This window comes from Anomalospiza imberbis, chromosome 14 (assembly GCF_031753505.1).
Source record: "Anomalospiza imberbis isolate Cuckoo-Finch-1a 21T00152 chromosome 14, ASM3175350v1, whole genome shotgun sequence".
NCBI classification, from domain to species: domain Eukaryota; kingdom Metazoa; phylum Chordata; class Aves; order Passeriformes; family Viduidae; genus Anomalospiza; species Anomalospiza imberbis.
The window spans coordinates 12,550,528-12,566,382 of NC_089694.1; the positions used below are offsets into that span (position 1 = coordinate 12,550,528).

General features: G+C 43.4%; 1 protein-coding gene across 8 annotated transcripts in view; it reads right to left on the reverse strand.

Moving 5' to 3' along the window:
* Positions 1 to 466: 466 nt before the first annotated feature.
* GPR50 (G protein-coupled receptor 50) overlaps positions 467 to 15,855 on the reverse strand; it is a 45,361-nt gene continuing 29,972 nt past the window's right edge. For 2 of the 8 annotated variants that reach the window (XM_068204953.1, XM_068204955.1), the window contains exons 2-4: positions 11,650 to 11,710; positions 10,975 to 11,018; positions 467 to 4,974 (exon numbers count right to left, since the gene is read on the reverse strand). In XM_068204953.1, coding sequence (XP_068061054.1) covers positions 4,106 to 4,974; positions 10,975 to 11,018; positions 11,650 to 11,710 — 974 coding nt within the window. In that variant the 3' untranslated portion in view covers positions 467 to 4,105. The remainder of the gene's footprint in view (positions 4,975 to 10,974; positions 11,019 to 11,649; positions 11,711 to 15,855) is intronic. The other 6 variants (XM_068204956.1, XM_068204957.1, XR_011004131.1 and 3 more) reach the window with 5 other exon arrangements.

The following is a 15,855-nucleotide window of genomic DNA, read 5'->3' on the forward strand; positions in this document are numbered from 1 at the left end:
CTTGTGCCCTGACTTGCAACCACCCTGGCTCCCATAGCCTCCTGTTCACAGCTCAGCTGTGCTGTCCTTCCCAGGAAAGAGCAGGGAAATGGATATGACAAACTCTGCTTCCATAGCAGACACAGGGATAGGCACAGGTAGGGACAAGAAAGACAAAGGACATCGAAGGAGCACACAGTGAGAAGACCAATGGCTGTATGGAAAAAGTTTCTTCCCTGATGAGGAAGGCCAGAGTGCATCAGGCAGCTGGCTCACAGGCAAGTGGAAGAAAACATGGGGATCCAAGGAGATGTTTCAGATGCCTTGGGTCATTCACCTCCAGGTCCAAGCTGGGCTGCTGAGATATGTGTGAACTCAACCATGTTTGTCAATTCAATCTGCTTTCTGGGAAACAACAAATCTCAAGCTGATGTTCCAAATATTTATTAGAAAGTAACTGCTAGTGGAGGAAAAAAAAATCAGTAAGTAGCCCAATGACAGATTTATTACATTTTTAACAGGTAAAGGGAATGAATCTATTTTATGAACAAAAATGGCAATAGGAAAGTATACTGAAGGATTCTCAATTAAACATTAAAATGGAAACAGCATATGCAATATACATTTATATATAAATATATTGGTTACATTCTTCTTAAAATGATGAAACAACATTCATTAGCAACACCCAAAAATATTTCTTTGTGGCAAGTGATTCATCTTTCTTCACAGCAATACTGCCTCTCCATAAGTTTCCACAACAACAATTTTAGAGCTTGGGACTAGAATAGGTATTTGACACACCATATCAAACCCAGAGCAATTGATTTGAAACTAGTTTATATGAGATCTCAGTGAGACCTAAGACCAGATATGCAACAGGTGGAATTGGCAGAATGTGATTAAAATTGTGGGATCTCACTGAAATCTCAAATTTGGACTAAAGCTAGATTCTCATAGGGAAACTCTGACACTGCACAGCATTCTCAGCTAAAACACACTTCCCTTTTTCTGTAAACAAATGCTAACAAAAATAAACTCTCTGTACCCTGTTAACCATTTCCTAACATAAAAATAAGGAGCTGCTCGGGTAGTTTAATAAGTCAATATAAAACTCCATCCTATCCTAAGCGCTGCCTCTCTCAAAGTGCTAACAAATGGCACAGTGTTTCCTGTTTGAGGCTACATTCCCTGCTTTCCATGGTTCATATTGCAAACCTCAGCTCCAGCAGGACTGAGCTCAAGCCTCCAGCCGTGGTGACTGAATCAGCCTAGCGCTGGGCACCTCCCTGGGACACCCAGAACCCTTCTGAACAGGCTGTGCCAGAGCTGTGCTCCCTGCGCTGCCAGAGCCACCCCGTGCCCACCACAGAGCCAACCCCAGCCTGCGGGGTCTGCACTGCAGGGAGCTGCTCAGACCCACTCCAGCACGGCAGGTACTTTGCTTGTCCCCTGCAGAGATCTGGGCAGGAGCTGCTCAGACCCTGTGGCAGAAGAGCAGATCATTTTGCATAGTTTGGTTGAGTGGTGACTCTGAGAGTCCTGGGGAGATGCCCTATCGTGCTCCTGCTGCTCCCATTCCTGCCAGGTGTAGAAGGGACTCTCCCAGCTTGCCTGTTCAGGACCTCTTTGGCCTTGTTTAGTTCAAATACTTGCTGGCTGTTAACTTTGGAGCCTGAATAAGAAATAGTGCAAATACAAGCTTAAAATAATAAAACTTTAAAAAACCATACCACATTACCTTCACTGAACATTCAGTTATAAAGACAAGAATCCGTAAGATGAAACCCCAGCTTTGGGGTATTTGAGATATTTGGCAAACTTGCACAAGATTCTTCACAATTGTCTTAAAGCAGTATATTTCACTTGGCACTAGATGCTTCAAATTATTTGCTAATGTGATTCTAACTAACACTGTTGTGGCTAATTGCAAATGACTTTGAAGACTAGTCATGGAACACGGGACATCTCCCAGGCATGATGGGACAAACACTGCCTGCAGTTATGTGCCCTCAGTGCTTTTCTTATCCAAGTTTAACTCAAAATGATTTTGCTTGCATGGAATGGTGTGAATTCATCCAGGGTGGTTTTTCTGGAAGGCGAACAGACAACAGTTATTTCTGAGGGTCAAAATACCTTTATTTGGCCATGCTGAGGCAGATTAAGAGGCCAAAACAGAACTCAGTTTGATTCCTATTATGGGAGGCTGGCTGAAGTGCATTTTAAAACAACATTCATCTGAAGTGGCTGAGATGTTCAAGTTTGAAACTTCCTAAGTGCCAGGGCACCCTATAAATGCAGGGCCCCCCTGTTACTGCAGTGACCTTCACCACATGGCAGCAGCAGCAGCAGAGACACTCAGTCCTCATGGAGGCAACGCAGCATGCAAAGTTCCTTCGCCCACTTCAGAAAGAGTCTTAACTTCTCTCAATTCCTCTTCCCAAAAAAATCAGCAGAAGGGACATTCAGCAGCAAGTTGGTTTCAGAAAGCAGTGCACAAATGGCTTACTATTTTCACTAAGGATTAGGCACACTGCCTGCTCAGGCTGTGGGGAAATCCTACATACCTCCATCTCCAGGTGCCTACAAAGTCTGGTCTCGGTCTTTCAGGGCTCAGTGCTGGGAACTAGTCCTGCCTTGACTAGAACCAAAGAGAGAAGTCTGCAGTCCTTGACCAGGGCAGGGCTGTCTGCTGTCCTCGTTAGACCCCAGGGCTCAGACCTGCCCTCTCTGCTGTGCCCCTCAGCACACCTGCATCAAGGCAGGGGTGCTAACCTGAGGGTAGAGTTGCACCAGGGGAGTCTTACCTGTTGATTTTATCTGATTGTTTCAAAGCAGGATCCACATTTAAAGCCATAAAGAGATGAATTCACAATGAAGCTAAGGAAACAAAGAAGTCATATCTACAGACAGCTGCCATCACACACACACCCCCCACCCCTTTCATACTCATTAAAGAAACAGCCTTATCTTTGCCCATGCGCTTATGTCTAATGTGATACTGGCCTCCCCAGAACTTCATGACATTGATACAGACAGCACAGTCCAGGTTTAAACAGAACTGATGCATAATTATGCTTAAGTAGCTTTTATCTCCCCACTCCGTGAGTTAATTACAGTTCTGTACGTGAATAAAATGGGAAAATAATTTCTACTTTTTCTCCCATCAGCAAATTCATGTTCTGTGATGGGCAGAAGGAGGGATTTTTAGGAAAACACCGCCTTCTCCTTCTGCCTTTGTCTGCAAGTGTAAATGTTACGGGAACTTAAAAGTCGTAATCTGCGTTACACAGATGGGACTCTGCTATGTTCATCTTTTTTATTGTGATGTTCATGTAGCAGTGACTTTTGAAAGATGTTTGGAATGACTGCTGGCCATGACAGGATACTGCCTAAATTAGAATCAGGCTCCAAGTATCTTACTGCAATTAGATTATGTCATATGTCATATACTTACTCATGGCCTGGGAAGGAGAGTGCAAGGGTACTTAATGTCTGTAGATACTCAATTAAAATGAGTGCATCAGACGCACACTGATCTGGCTTCTGCCTGCCTCACATCTAGCCCAGGCTAGCTCCTAAACCTCAAGAGAAAAGAAAAAGGAGAACACACACCATGCCCATACATACACCTGCTGGCTAATATGGTTACTTATCTACAGTGTAAAAAGCCATGCAGGTTACACTTTGTTTATACAGTTCAGGTTAAGTTAATGCTAGAAAAATAGAATTCAGAACGAGGGGAGAAAAGTTTGTGTGTAACAAATGGCAATTTTGCTGTCTCTTGAAGGTTGCATTTCAAGCATAACGGCATTTCTCCATGCACTCTGAACACTTCCCTTTTCGGGTATTGGCATGCTTGTGGCATAAGCAACCAAACCGATTAATTAGGCACACAGTGAAAGATGACATATTAAAAAAAAAAAAAAAAAAAAGAAAGATCAGTCATTTCCATTCTGAAAATCCTTATTCAAAGCCTTGATGTCACAGCAATAAGCTAAGCATGAAAGGTTGCACACTCTTTCCTTGCATGAGGGCAACACCAGCTGTGCAATGAACACAGCTAGAAAGGCTCTTGTATATTATATACACAACTGTAATCCAGAATAAATAGTACTGTCCTGACTCATAGGTGTATTTCAGCGTGGTTGTTGTTGGTTGTTATGGCTGGAGAATGCTTGCTTTTCATCCCTTCTGTCCCGCCCTTGGACACATCAATGAACAGCAGCCTGGGAGTCCACAGTGTCAGCAATATCCTTTTGTATTCCTTCCGAAAATTCTGGTTAAGAAGCCCATAGATCACAGCATTGAGGCAGCTGTTAAAATAGGCCATAAAATAGCTCAGGACAAAAAGCCATTCTGGAATGTGTGGCTGCACTTTTGAAGGATTAATTGAAACAGCAAGGCCAATAAAGTTTAATGGTCCCCAGCACACAGCAAAAAGGACAAAAACCACAAACATAGTCAAGAAGTTTCGGATGTCAGCTGCCCTGAGTTTCTGCTTGCAGTCTTGTCTCACCCGGTGTTTGACTTGAATCACCAAAATCCAGATCCGTAGGTAGCAAAACGTCACAACGGAGAGTGGGACGATGAAGTGAACCACCACCACCGTAATGGTGTACGATGTGCTCACTGTCTGGGCAAAGGTGCAGGAGTAAATCCGGGGGTCATACTGCAAGGAGCCAACAAAGAAGTTTGGCACAATTGCCACCACCGTGAGTATCCAGGTCAGGCAGAGATAGCAGCAGGTGTTCTTCAGGTTGAAGAGCTTATCGTACCGAAGGCTGTGGCAGATATAGCAGTAGCGGTTGATCGCGATCGCCGTGATGTTGAAAATGGACCCGATGACACTTAAGCCCATCAGGAACCCACTTATCTGGCAGTGGACATTTCCCATGGTCCATCCATTGTGGAAGATGGCACTTAAGATCAGAGGGTACGGATAAACTGCAACCACAAGGTCTGCAACGGACAAGCTGACAACAAAGATGTTGCCTACAAAAAAGAAGAGACCGTGAGAGGTTAGTGTAGGTCCAGATGGACAACTTGCAACTCAAAACTCCTCTTTAGGCCTTAGGTCTTCTGATGGGCTTCACTCTACTCTCCACTTGGTATTTGAACCTAGAAAATAAGACTTCGCTCTACTAGTGACAGCAAGGACGAGTGCATGATTGACCTGCATGTTCCTTCTTAGGAACAATCTACACTAGAAGTGTTACCCTTAACTTGGCTACAGCTGCGAGTCAACTGCAAGTACAGCTGTGGTCCTCTAAGTTGTGTAGGAGAGGATTTTGTTCTCCTTGTTAACCAGCCAGCTTGACTCCTTTTGACCACCATGGGCCAAAGGAGTATGGTAGGCAGGTTATGTTTTCAGTGCTTTATTCATTGCACTGACAGCAGTTACACAGGAAAAGTCTCTTTTATTCTTTTGCATGTAAGCAGGTATGCATTCACCAGAGTTTCTGCACTGTTTATGCTAACAATTGTGTGTTCTTCAAGGAACCCTGGTGCAGGCAGCCTTGATGTGATTATCTCATTTCATATATTTTCCTGTCTTTTTAATGTTAAAGCTGTCCAGTTCAATATGGAAGGTCAGTCACTTCTACACTGTCTGGTCCTGGGCAGAGAATGTGATTAATAAGCTGCAGTTAGTCATCTCTGCAGGGTATGTGCTGCAGGTTGTTCATTTAGGTTCTACAACAGAGTTGAGAGTCTCTGCAATATAAAACAATTTAAGCCTTATTGGATTGAAAATGTTGCATTGTGTGGGACAACACCTGCCAGCTCCACCGTGAGGAGCAGCCGCCAGTGACCCGGGTGACCAGTGACCTTCTAACAGCACTTGCTGCTCATTTCATTAGTCTGATGTATTTTTAGGGAGGCAAAAAGCCATTCTGTTCAGTTTGCCAGTCAGCATAGAGGACTGCATTAAGAAAAGGACCCCGAGGTCTTGTGGGAACTGGTGTAATTGCAGGACTAGCTAAAATGTTGGAAAAGACACCGTCAATACTCAGCATTTTGATGACCACAGAGAGTGTCATGTTAGCAGGAGCTCAACACTTCAGTTAGAGGACAGAACACTAGAAAAAGTAGTTGGCTTTCTTAACTATGCAACTTTCAGGTGTATCTGCAGCAGTGTGAAGGAAAATATTACTAGACAGCAGATAAATATACACATAAAGTATATATACAGAATAGAGTTATATGTAACACATTTAAGGTGTGAAGGCCTGTGCCCTTATGTGATACAGGCAACATCCCATCCAATTGATCACACGTGCACCTCCTCTTCAAAACCTCATATCCTGCTGTCTAGTGAAGTAGATACATATTTTAAAAAATGCTAAAAAGAGGTATTTTTTGTGTAGTATCCCTGAAAGGACTCCCTTACATCTTGATTCAACCACGTCACAGGTTTTAGCACTTGGAAAAGACACCCAAAGTCTGTTGGAAAGCATGGCTGCATTGCCATTGCAGTTGGGTCATGGCTATGTTTGTGCCAACAAAAACTATCAGGACGAGTCAACAGCTCATATCAGGCCACTTCATGCTGACCTGAAAGCAGTCCAGACTGGAGAACAGCCCTCGGCAATGTGCAGCTGAGGCAGCTGACACAGAGTGTCACTTAAAAATAAGTATTAGCAGAGGTCATGTGAAGTGCTAAAATCTTTTTAGAGAGAAATTTTACATACACAGGTTTACCACAGCACACAGCTTCTGTATCTGCTGGGCCTCAGTGCTGCTTTCTTGTTGATTTAATAACTTACTGAGAGCCTTTTAAAATGCAGTTACTGAGCCTGGTCCCCCATATAATTAATTCAATTTTTGCCTATTTTCAAGGGCAGAACCAACTGTGGCCAGGCTTAGTGAGGCTGCAGGTACCCCAGAAAGGGAATGCTCTTCTGCAGCAAAACTTTTATTCACTCAATCAAAAACTTGCACTTCAACAAAAAGAAAATGTGCCCCCAGCACCAGAATTTCCTTTTGAAAATCTTTTCTAAAACAATTTTCAAGAGAGCAAAACAGAGACAGAGAGGTATCAACAATTCAGTTTAGGAGACTTCCAGAGGATACTGGAGACAGACTCCACTGTCTGGACCACAACTCCCTCTTCATCAGACCTGTCCTACGTGAATACACATTTATACACAAGCAGCTAGAAAGCAAGTCTCTGCCTTTGCTGGGCATGAAAGAGACACATTCAACGTCCAGTTCTGAACCAGGCAGAGCAGAACAAAACTGAATATTCCCTACTTAAAACACCACATCCATGGATTTATTCCAAATCTTAGAAAAACCATAGGGAAAATTACTACTCCTACTTCACTGCCAGCTGCTGGAAGAAAAAAGCTGTTTCTGCTAGTCTTTCATAATCAACTTGAATATTTGAAAGGAAGTAAAAATATAAGGAAAAAAATCTATAGAAATAATATTCACAGGATGAACTTCATAGTTTGGATTCAATCCAAGAGCACAGTATTGTGTGTATTATTTTGGCACAACTTCATTGCAGGGAGAAAATGAGATGGTTTTATCAAGAAAAGAATAATCTCCTTCACTCAGGGTGCAAACCTGCCCTTCCTTGCTCTGTACCTTCAATGGTGCAGTCTCACCTCTCCTACCCACCAGCAGACCTATGGCCCAGGCTGGGTGCCTGGAAATGCAGGCAGAAGGGTTCACTCAGCACTGTTTCACAGAAACAAGCCCATCTCCCAGCTTATGTGGGAATGTGCTCAACTTCATCCTTTTCTTCTGGTGAGATGAAGGGACAAGTCAGACCCAAAAAACAGCCACTTGCAGGTCAGTCCTGGAAATCAGTGCATTTTTAATGGCTGAGTACTGAAAAGAGGGGGCACATTGCATGTCACCAAAGCAGAACGTGCCCTTCAAAGTGTGGGAACTGGCCATTGGCTAATTATTAAAGTAGGAATGATCTGAGTTAAACATTGCTTTAGCCTTGCACTCCCTGGTTTGCTATGAGACCACCATGTGCTGGGCCCTGCACCAACAGCTTGTGTCCTTCCCTCTGTAGGATGAGGTTGGACCCTCCTTCCCAAAGACACTCCAGAATGGGAAGACATCTAATTCATGCTTTTAGAAAAGGTAAAGAGCAGTCTCCTGCCAATGATCTTCATTACTGCTTTTTTTACATTTTCCCACTATGAAGCAAAGGAGTCTGGCCCATAAATAATACCAGTAGGGCTTTATCTCCAATTTAAATTTATCTGCTTCTGCAACAATATTTTCAGATGTATCTTTTTCTCTTTGTTGGCGTGTGACTATATTTCCTTATTAGCTTTCACATTTTCCATCCCTTTTTTAATTTCTACTTAGTATAAACACAGTGGCTCATGTGCCACTGTGCTCCATCCCCCAGTTACAGAGTCATACATGAAGAGGCAGGAATGTGGAGAAAGGCAAGTGCAACACTGGTAATACAGACTTGTCCACATTTTCAGAGAAATCATAACTTCTTTTACATTACAGAAGTCCAACACAAAACTACAGATTATAGAGGTACAACACACTGTTCACAGTGTAATCCACAATTGCTTAGGGAAAAAAAAAAAACAACTCCAAGCAACCTGAAGCCCAGCTGCAGACCAGATTATAAGCATGTGCAAATGATGCAAAAGGGAATTTATCCCAGAACATCTCGTGCCCTAGCACTTCTTTGAGTTCCCCCTCTGCTCCCATAAACCTATTTCTGCCCACTCCAGCAGTCTGCTCCTGTACTCCAGCAGTTCCCTGGCTCTACCTCTTATTCTGCCTGGATTATCCAATAACAAAGGTTATCTGAGGACTTATTGTCATGCCCTGGTTCTAGGAAATCTGGAAATACCTCAATGAATTCTGCAAATCAATAAACCACATACGTAAAAGTCTTCACTGGCAGGCTGCCCCAACAGCACCTGATTTTCATCCAAACAGGTAGTGTTCTACAGAGATTAACTGAGCATCACTGTACAAACACCAGGGTCACTGGCACTGCCTGCCTCAAGAGGCTGTTGGAAATCCCCTGGTGTCCAAGCTCCAGTTGCCCAGATCCAGCCTCTCCCTATTTTTCCCACACAGCAGCTGTGGGCTGTCCTTTACAGGCTGTGGTTTACATATCCTGAACCTAGAACCAGTGTTAAAAGGTGAGGGAGGCAGAAGGAGATAAAATATTTTTCTGACAATTGTCACTTTTTGTACATCTCAAAATGTCCAAGCACCCAAACCTCTTGTTTCTTTGTTATTCATATGAAGTTCTTTTACATTCCTTGCTGAAGTATTACAGAACTACAAAACTGTTTCCTTCAGGTGAACAATACAGAGATGCTCAATGCAACCTGAAGTTAGCACTGTTACCTGTACACCCAATGCTGAAACTGAATTATCTTGAGTGACAGGATTTGCACCAAAGGAGAGACATAGTTGTGTGGATCAACTTCTACTCACCTACAGTCTAACTCCAAGTGAGCCTGCTGTCCAGGCTGCTGCTTCCTCCCCTCCTCTGTTCAGGGATTCGAGTTGCTCCCAAATAGACAGTGCCCAGCACAGCATTTTGAGGCAAGCAAAACCACACACAACAGTTTCAAAGGCAGCAAGTGAGAAGCTGACCCATGAGCACAATGGATGAGTGCCATGGGGCTCACTGCATGACTAGTCAGCTTCCTCTTCCAACCTCTTCCCAGCAGTGAGATCAGACCCTGGTGTCTGTCCAGCTTCTGCCAGATTAACTGACAGCTGTATAAAAGCAGGTCTAAAGACCTGTATTGATAAAATTGTGCTAAGATAGACAATAAGAGAATTACAGAATCACAGAATGAACTAGGTTGGAAAAGACCTTTAAATCATGTAGTCCAACCTATGACCTAATACCTCCTGGTGTTAGGAGGCACTGAGTTCCATGTCTAGTCTTTTTTAAAACACCTCCAGGGACGCTGACTCCACCACCTCCCTGGGCAGACAATTCCAGCATGAAATCACTCTTTCAGTGAAGAATTTCCTTCTAACATCTAACCAAAACTTCCCTTGGCACAGCTAAGGCTGTGTCCTCTCATTCTGTCAGTTGCTGCCTGGAGAAAGAGATCAACCCCACCTGACTACAACCACCTTTCAGAAGTTGTAGAGAGTGATAAGGTCACCCCCAAGTCTCCTTTTCTCCAGGCTAAACAACCCCAGCTCCCTCAGTAATTTCTCACAGGGCTTGTGTTCCCAGCCCCTCACCAGCCTCGTTGCCTCCTCTAGATGCGCTCAAGCATCTCAACGTCCTTCCTAAACTGAGGGGCCAGAACTGGACACAGCACTCGAGGTGTGGCCTCACAAGTGCCGAGTACAGAGGAAGGATGGCCTCCCGACCTCCCTGGTCCTGCTGGCCACACTATTCCTGATCCAGGCCAGGATGTCACTGGCCTTCTTGGCCACCAGGGCACACTGCTGGCCCATGTTCAGTCGGTCCAGTAACCCCAGGTCCCTTTCTGCCTGGCCACTGTCCAACCACTCTGTCCCCAGCCTGTAGCACTGCAGGGATTGCTGTGGCCGGCCAAAGTGCAGGACTCGGCACTTGGACTTGTTTAACTTCATGTTGTTGGACTTGGTCCATCCATCCAGCCTGTCCAGGTCCTGTTGCAGAGCCCTCCTGCCCTCCAGCAGATCGACACATGCTCTCAGCTTCATGTCATCTGCAAATTTACTGATGGTGGACTCAATCCCCTCATCCAGATCATCAAGGAAGATATTAAAAAAAATGCTGAAAGTTTATTGATGCAACTGGTGTGTTTGCAGTGACTTCTTACTACTATAATTATACTATAAACCACAGCTTATAATAAAGTGAATCTTAAATTTTATGTTTGTTCATTCACAGTTTATGAAAAAATTAACAGACTCAGGTCTTCCAGATAAATGGGATTTAAGACACACATTAGCCTCAGAGACATATATATAATGAGGTTCAGTAAACAATTTAACAGGCCATGACTGTAAAGCAAGCCTCTGATGACCACTTACCATAATCTAATACTCTCTGTTTAACCTTCCAAAGCTTATGCTCACTGAAAAACAGAAACAAAATGTACTATTTGCTTCAAGCAAAAAAAAATAAAGTCATAAAAGGCTTTATTCAGCATGCAACAAGACTCTTTATTAGCTGTGATAGCCTCTTTTTCCTGTTTGTTTTTACCTGCCACTTGCTGTGTGATTGCTTGTATGTCACTAACCTCCGGCCTGCAGATGTAAAGTGCGTGCTCAGTTCTGCAAACTAAGTGGCAGTTCATAGAAAACGCTTTCAGATCAATTTTCTTCTTTTTATGACATAAAGATACCATTGAGCATGTGCAGTCATACTGATCATGTACTGCTGTAATTAAGTGCATGGCCATGCTGTGGTGCTGGGGGATGCCGAGCCTGCAGCCCTCTCTCTGACAAGTATTTCTTATGTCACAAACTCTAAAGGGTCGTTCCTGGGTAGACAACATTTACCCCATCAAAGTGCATGAAGAGTAATCCTTCTGTAGGGGAGTGTGACCCATTGCACTGATCCTTACAAGCTCCTGGCTTCCAGGGCAGTGTGAACACCACATACAATGACACAGGAGGAATCCCAGACTGTTGTTATCTCTTTCCATCATCCTGATAAGCACTGATACACTGATGTACCCACATGACAGCCCAGCGTATACTTACCCATTTTGACAACTGAAAATGTTTGACAGGGTAGCACAAGTGAAAATCAGCAAAATTCTCACTGAGATCCAGGAAAAAAAAAAAAAAAAAAAAAAAAAAAAAAAGATTTGTTGTTCAATTCATTAATCCATAAATTTTAATTGAGGATTTTATTTGTGTACTTAGGGAGTATGTTCAAAGAGAGGAATAAAAGAAAGGAAAAGGAATTCAATTAATTATCTGTTATCATTACTCCATTAGTATTCAGACAGGGATAAAGTGTGGTTTTCTGCAGTTAAACAAACAGTGCAGTTGGGCTGTCAGCTGCTCTCAAATCCTGACTGTGCTGCATAAAGTGATACACAGGGTAATAACAAAAAGGGCAGGAGGTATTGCCAACCCACAGCATTCTCAGGATATATGATTAGACACTGTGGAAATATCCAATTTAAGGACATTATGAAAGTCCTAAAAAATGCATGAAGCTCCAGAATAATTTAACTCCTGAAAACAGTCCTTTGAGATTTCTCAGGACAACCATGAAGCCAGAAAACAGCAGTATGCTATGGGCTACCAACTATTATCTGGTTTGCTGGCATCATTCCCTATAGGAAAACTGTGGGCACTTAGAGCTGCTCTCTGCCTTGTGCCAGCCCTGAAGATGCACAGAGCAAGGCCAAGGCAGTCCCCAAAGCAAACTTTCCTCCTCCTCCTCCTCCTCCTTGCTGTGACCAGGCACTTTGGCACAGGTTTGGCATCACTGACTCCATGACCTTCTCATCAGTACATCACTAGAGCTGTGAAAGCTGCCCTTCCCTCTGGACCTCTGAGAAAGGAGGAGAAAAACCTCAGAGTATTTACTGGAGAAGAAAGGACCAGCCCTGTAGGGCTTCAATTACATTTGTTATGCACCATATATTATCTTGCCTGATGGCTAAAGAATTGCTCACATTGCCAGGTGAAGGACTGGATTTACTGGATTTTAGACTTTCAAGTCATGACTTTCTAATTGTCTTGCTGCCAAAATTATACTTGAGCCATGCCTTCAGCCACTCTAACTGAATGCAGAAAAGGGCAATAGTTGGCAATGTTCACACCCCAGAGATGCCTAACTTTCATTTGGCTAAGATCAGCCAGATTCACAGCCTTAGCTGAGCTCAGAAGTCTGCGGAAATGAGCTAGAAATTAGAGAACGGCCCCGGTAGCATGGTTTTGTATCTTTCTGTATATCACTTACCATTACACAGGAAGCAATGTAAAGGGGAGGATTTTTCTCTTGCTGTTACACAAATGGTAGCTGGACATTCATTCTCAAATGAATAAAAATTATTTAATTGTATTTTCTTCTGAACACTTAAAAAGTGGTCAGCCTTCTTTTGGTACCAATGCAGTGCAATTTCCCCATCTTCAAAATTTCAAATACTTTATAAAGAAAAAGAAGTTTTTACACCATCCTAGGGAAACAATATTTGACAATTTTCCAAATGTTATTACCCATTAATCCTAACACATCCTGCTCACCTTAAGCACTCCTTCCTGAAAAGGTGATCTGAATATAGTATAAAGAAAGGAAAAATTATATGAAGTTGACATTTTACCTACCTTCAACATTTTTCAGGTTTCTAAAATACCATTTAATGTTCATTTAAGTGCCTTTTAATGACTTCTTCCTGTGTTTTCCTGGAAGTTCTGACCCTTTGCATGAGGGAAAACTACAGTGCTGTAATTCTTATGGATTTCTAAACTTAGCTCTTTCTAGTGGGATGTTTTTCCTGGATGCAATTATGGCAACTGAATCTGCTAGTAATGGAGGAGGAGTAAGTGGTGGTCTTGATCCAGTTCCTAATAAATACAAAAGAAGCACTAAAAAGTGCCCTTTCTGCTTATGAGCCCCAGATTTCTGTCATTTCACTGTTATACCACCAAACTCATCGCCTGCAGTAACACTGTGAGACACTGAGCCAATCCACACAAAAATCTTGATTCCTTCTCACATAAATTCCAAATTCTTGGACTAAAGATGGGCCTGGAAACACCGCCTGCCTTCAGAGCACATCCCAGCAAGGCTGATGGAGAGCATCAGAGTCAAGAGGGCCTTGGAGCCACCCCCAACTTGCACAGAGTGAGAGGAAGCCTCAGCAGCTCTGCCAGTGCCAGGGGATCTGCAGAGCCCCCGCTGCCGTGTCTGACTCTGCAAGGACAGTATGGCTCGTGGCTACCTGCTCCCTAAGGCAGCTTCTTGTGGGACACAGATGTCTTTGGGAAGAGTCTACACAAAACTCCACACAGCCAGAGGTCAGTCCAGGTACCCAAAGTAGCACCTGGCACCCTGGATACCAGTGTCGCCCCCTGAATTCCAGCTGTGTACCCTCCTTTTCTGCCTGAAATCCCTGCGGAGTGGCACTATGTTATGTAAAGCAGCTGCCTCATCCACATCCAGGCTGTGTAGGAAGCACAGGCCAATGCCTTTATGTTTACCCTCCCACACTGGCCACATGGGCACAGGGATGAGCTCTACCAGCCCATGTTAACTCCAGGCCCATTATTTATCACCTGGTTTGTAAAGTGCTCTCAAAGAGGAAAGACCCTGTATAAACATAAATATGAATTATTGCCAGCATCCACTGAAATGACAAACCAACATCCATCCTCTCCCAGTCCTAGCAGCTGTACCACCACCATTTGCCATCTGTTACTATTCTAGAAAAAAATCTGTCAACTCAGGCTTAATAGACTTAATAACACTCCTTTGCTATTGGTGTTGGTCAAAGTGTGTTCCCAGAAAGGATCTGTGTGCAAGCAACCAATTCCTAGGCAGCTGTCAGGCAGAGCATACAGTCAGATATGAACACACAGCTCATTTTAGTGTTAAAAATCTTGTCTGACTGCCCTGGAGAGCCCTGCTAAACCACCACAGCTGAGCCTGGGAGCTGGTCCTGCTCCTCCTTGTGCCTCACCAGCACAGTTCGTTGACTAAACCTTAGTGCCAGCACCACTCACTACAACCACAGACATCCACTGCAAAGGAGCAGATGCTACCCTGCCACAATTAATAACTTGTCTTGACCTCCCAGCCTTGACATAGCAGGGATGAGTCTCTCTCCAGTCCCAGCTCTTCCTGCTTAGCTGGTGAGAATGGGAGGTGTATTTTTTTTCCTACAATTCTTTTGAATTGCATAGGGAAATGATGAAGCTACTAAAGAAACAGTCACCACACAAAAATGTTTCCATTGATGAAAGCCATTTAGTGTGTAACTCATTCAGAACAAATTCTAGGTTACCTAAATGAAGGTTTGGGTGTTAGGGCAGTAGCAGGGTGATAATCACCTGTGCTTCTGCACAGCATTTGCCACTAGACTTAGGAAAAAGAAACATAATTTGCATCCAAATTATTTCCAAGGTGATAGCCTAGTTGAAAGCTACAGCACAGTCCTGGTATGCCTTACAGGGAGTGCTGTGCCCCAACTGATTGGCTTTTCTTTGGAAGACCTTATCATATTTTTTCAAACAAAAAATCTCCATGGGCTAGATTTAGATCATAGAATTCCCTAGAGCCCACAGTTTTTTCTCCTGTGGCCTCACGCTGAACCTGGCACGCAGCAGGTACAGCCACAGTATGCACAAGCACTGGAGACGAGGCTGGAAGGGAAATGATGCCATGAGGGACAGGAAAGCAGCATGACCTAGGGCAATGAAAAAGGCTGAGATACCTGGAATACTGTTCATCCAGCTTTCACAATCTGCTAGGAAGAGAAGTAATATTCCTCACAAAATGGACAGGCAAAGGAAGATGTCATGGCTTCATCAAGACTGTGTGAACTGTGAGAGATATAGTGCATGCAATTAGGAGAAAAGAAAGTAAAAGAAAATCTGTTCTGGACCTCCTGGTTCATTCATAACTATTTATTAATCCCACTGGACATGGAGAATTACTTTCACCTGAAAACACTTTAGGGACTCTGATACAATTACATAGGCAAAAGTCCAATGCAAACACTTGAAGTTGATTCAGTAAGAATATAAGGATACTGGAAAATAAAAAAAAACTCATGCCCTCATTTTCCCAGAAAGGAGTCCAAAAACATTGTTTCCCAGAACATCAGCAAAAGTTTCACTCCAGATATTCCACAGGGTTTACAGAACTCATGTCAAGTCTGTGTACAGGATGAAGAACAAGAAGTGATCAATGATATGAAAAACTTGGACTAGGGAGTCCCAAATGTATTG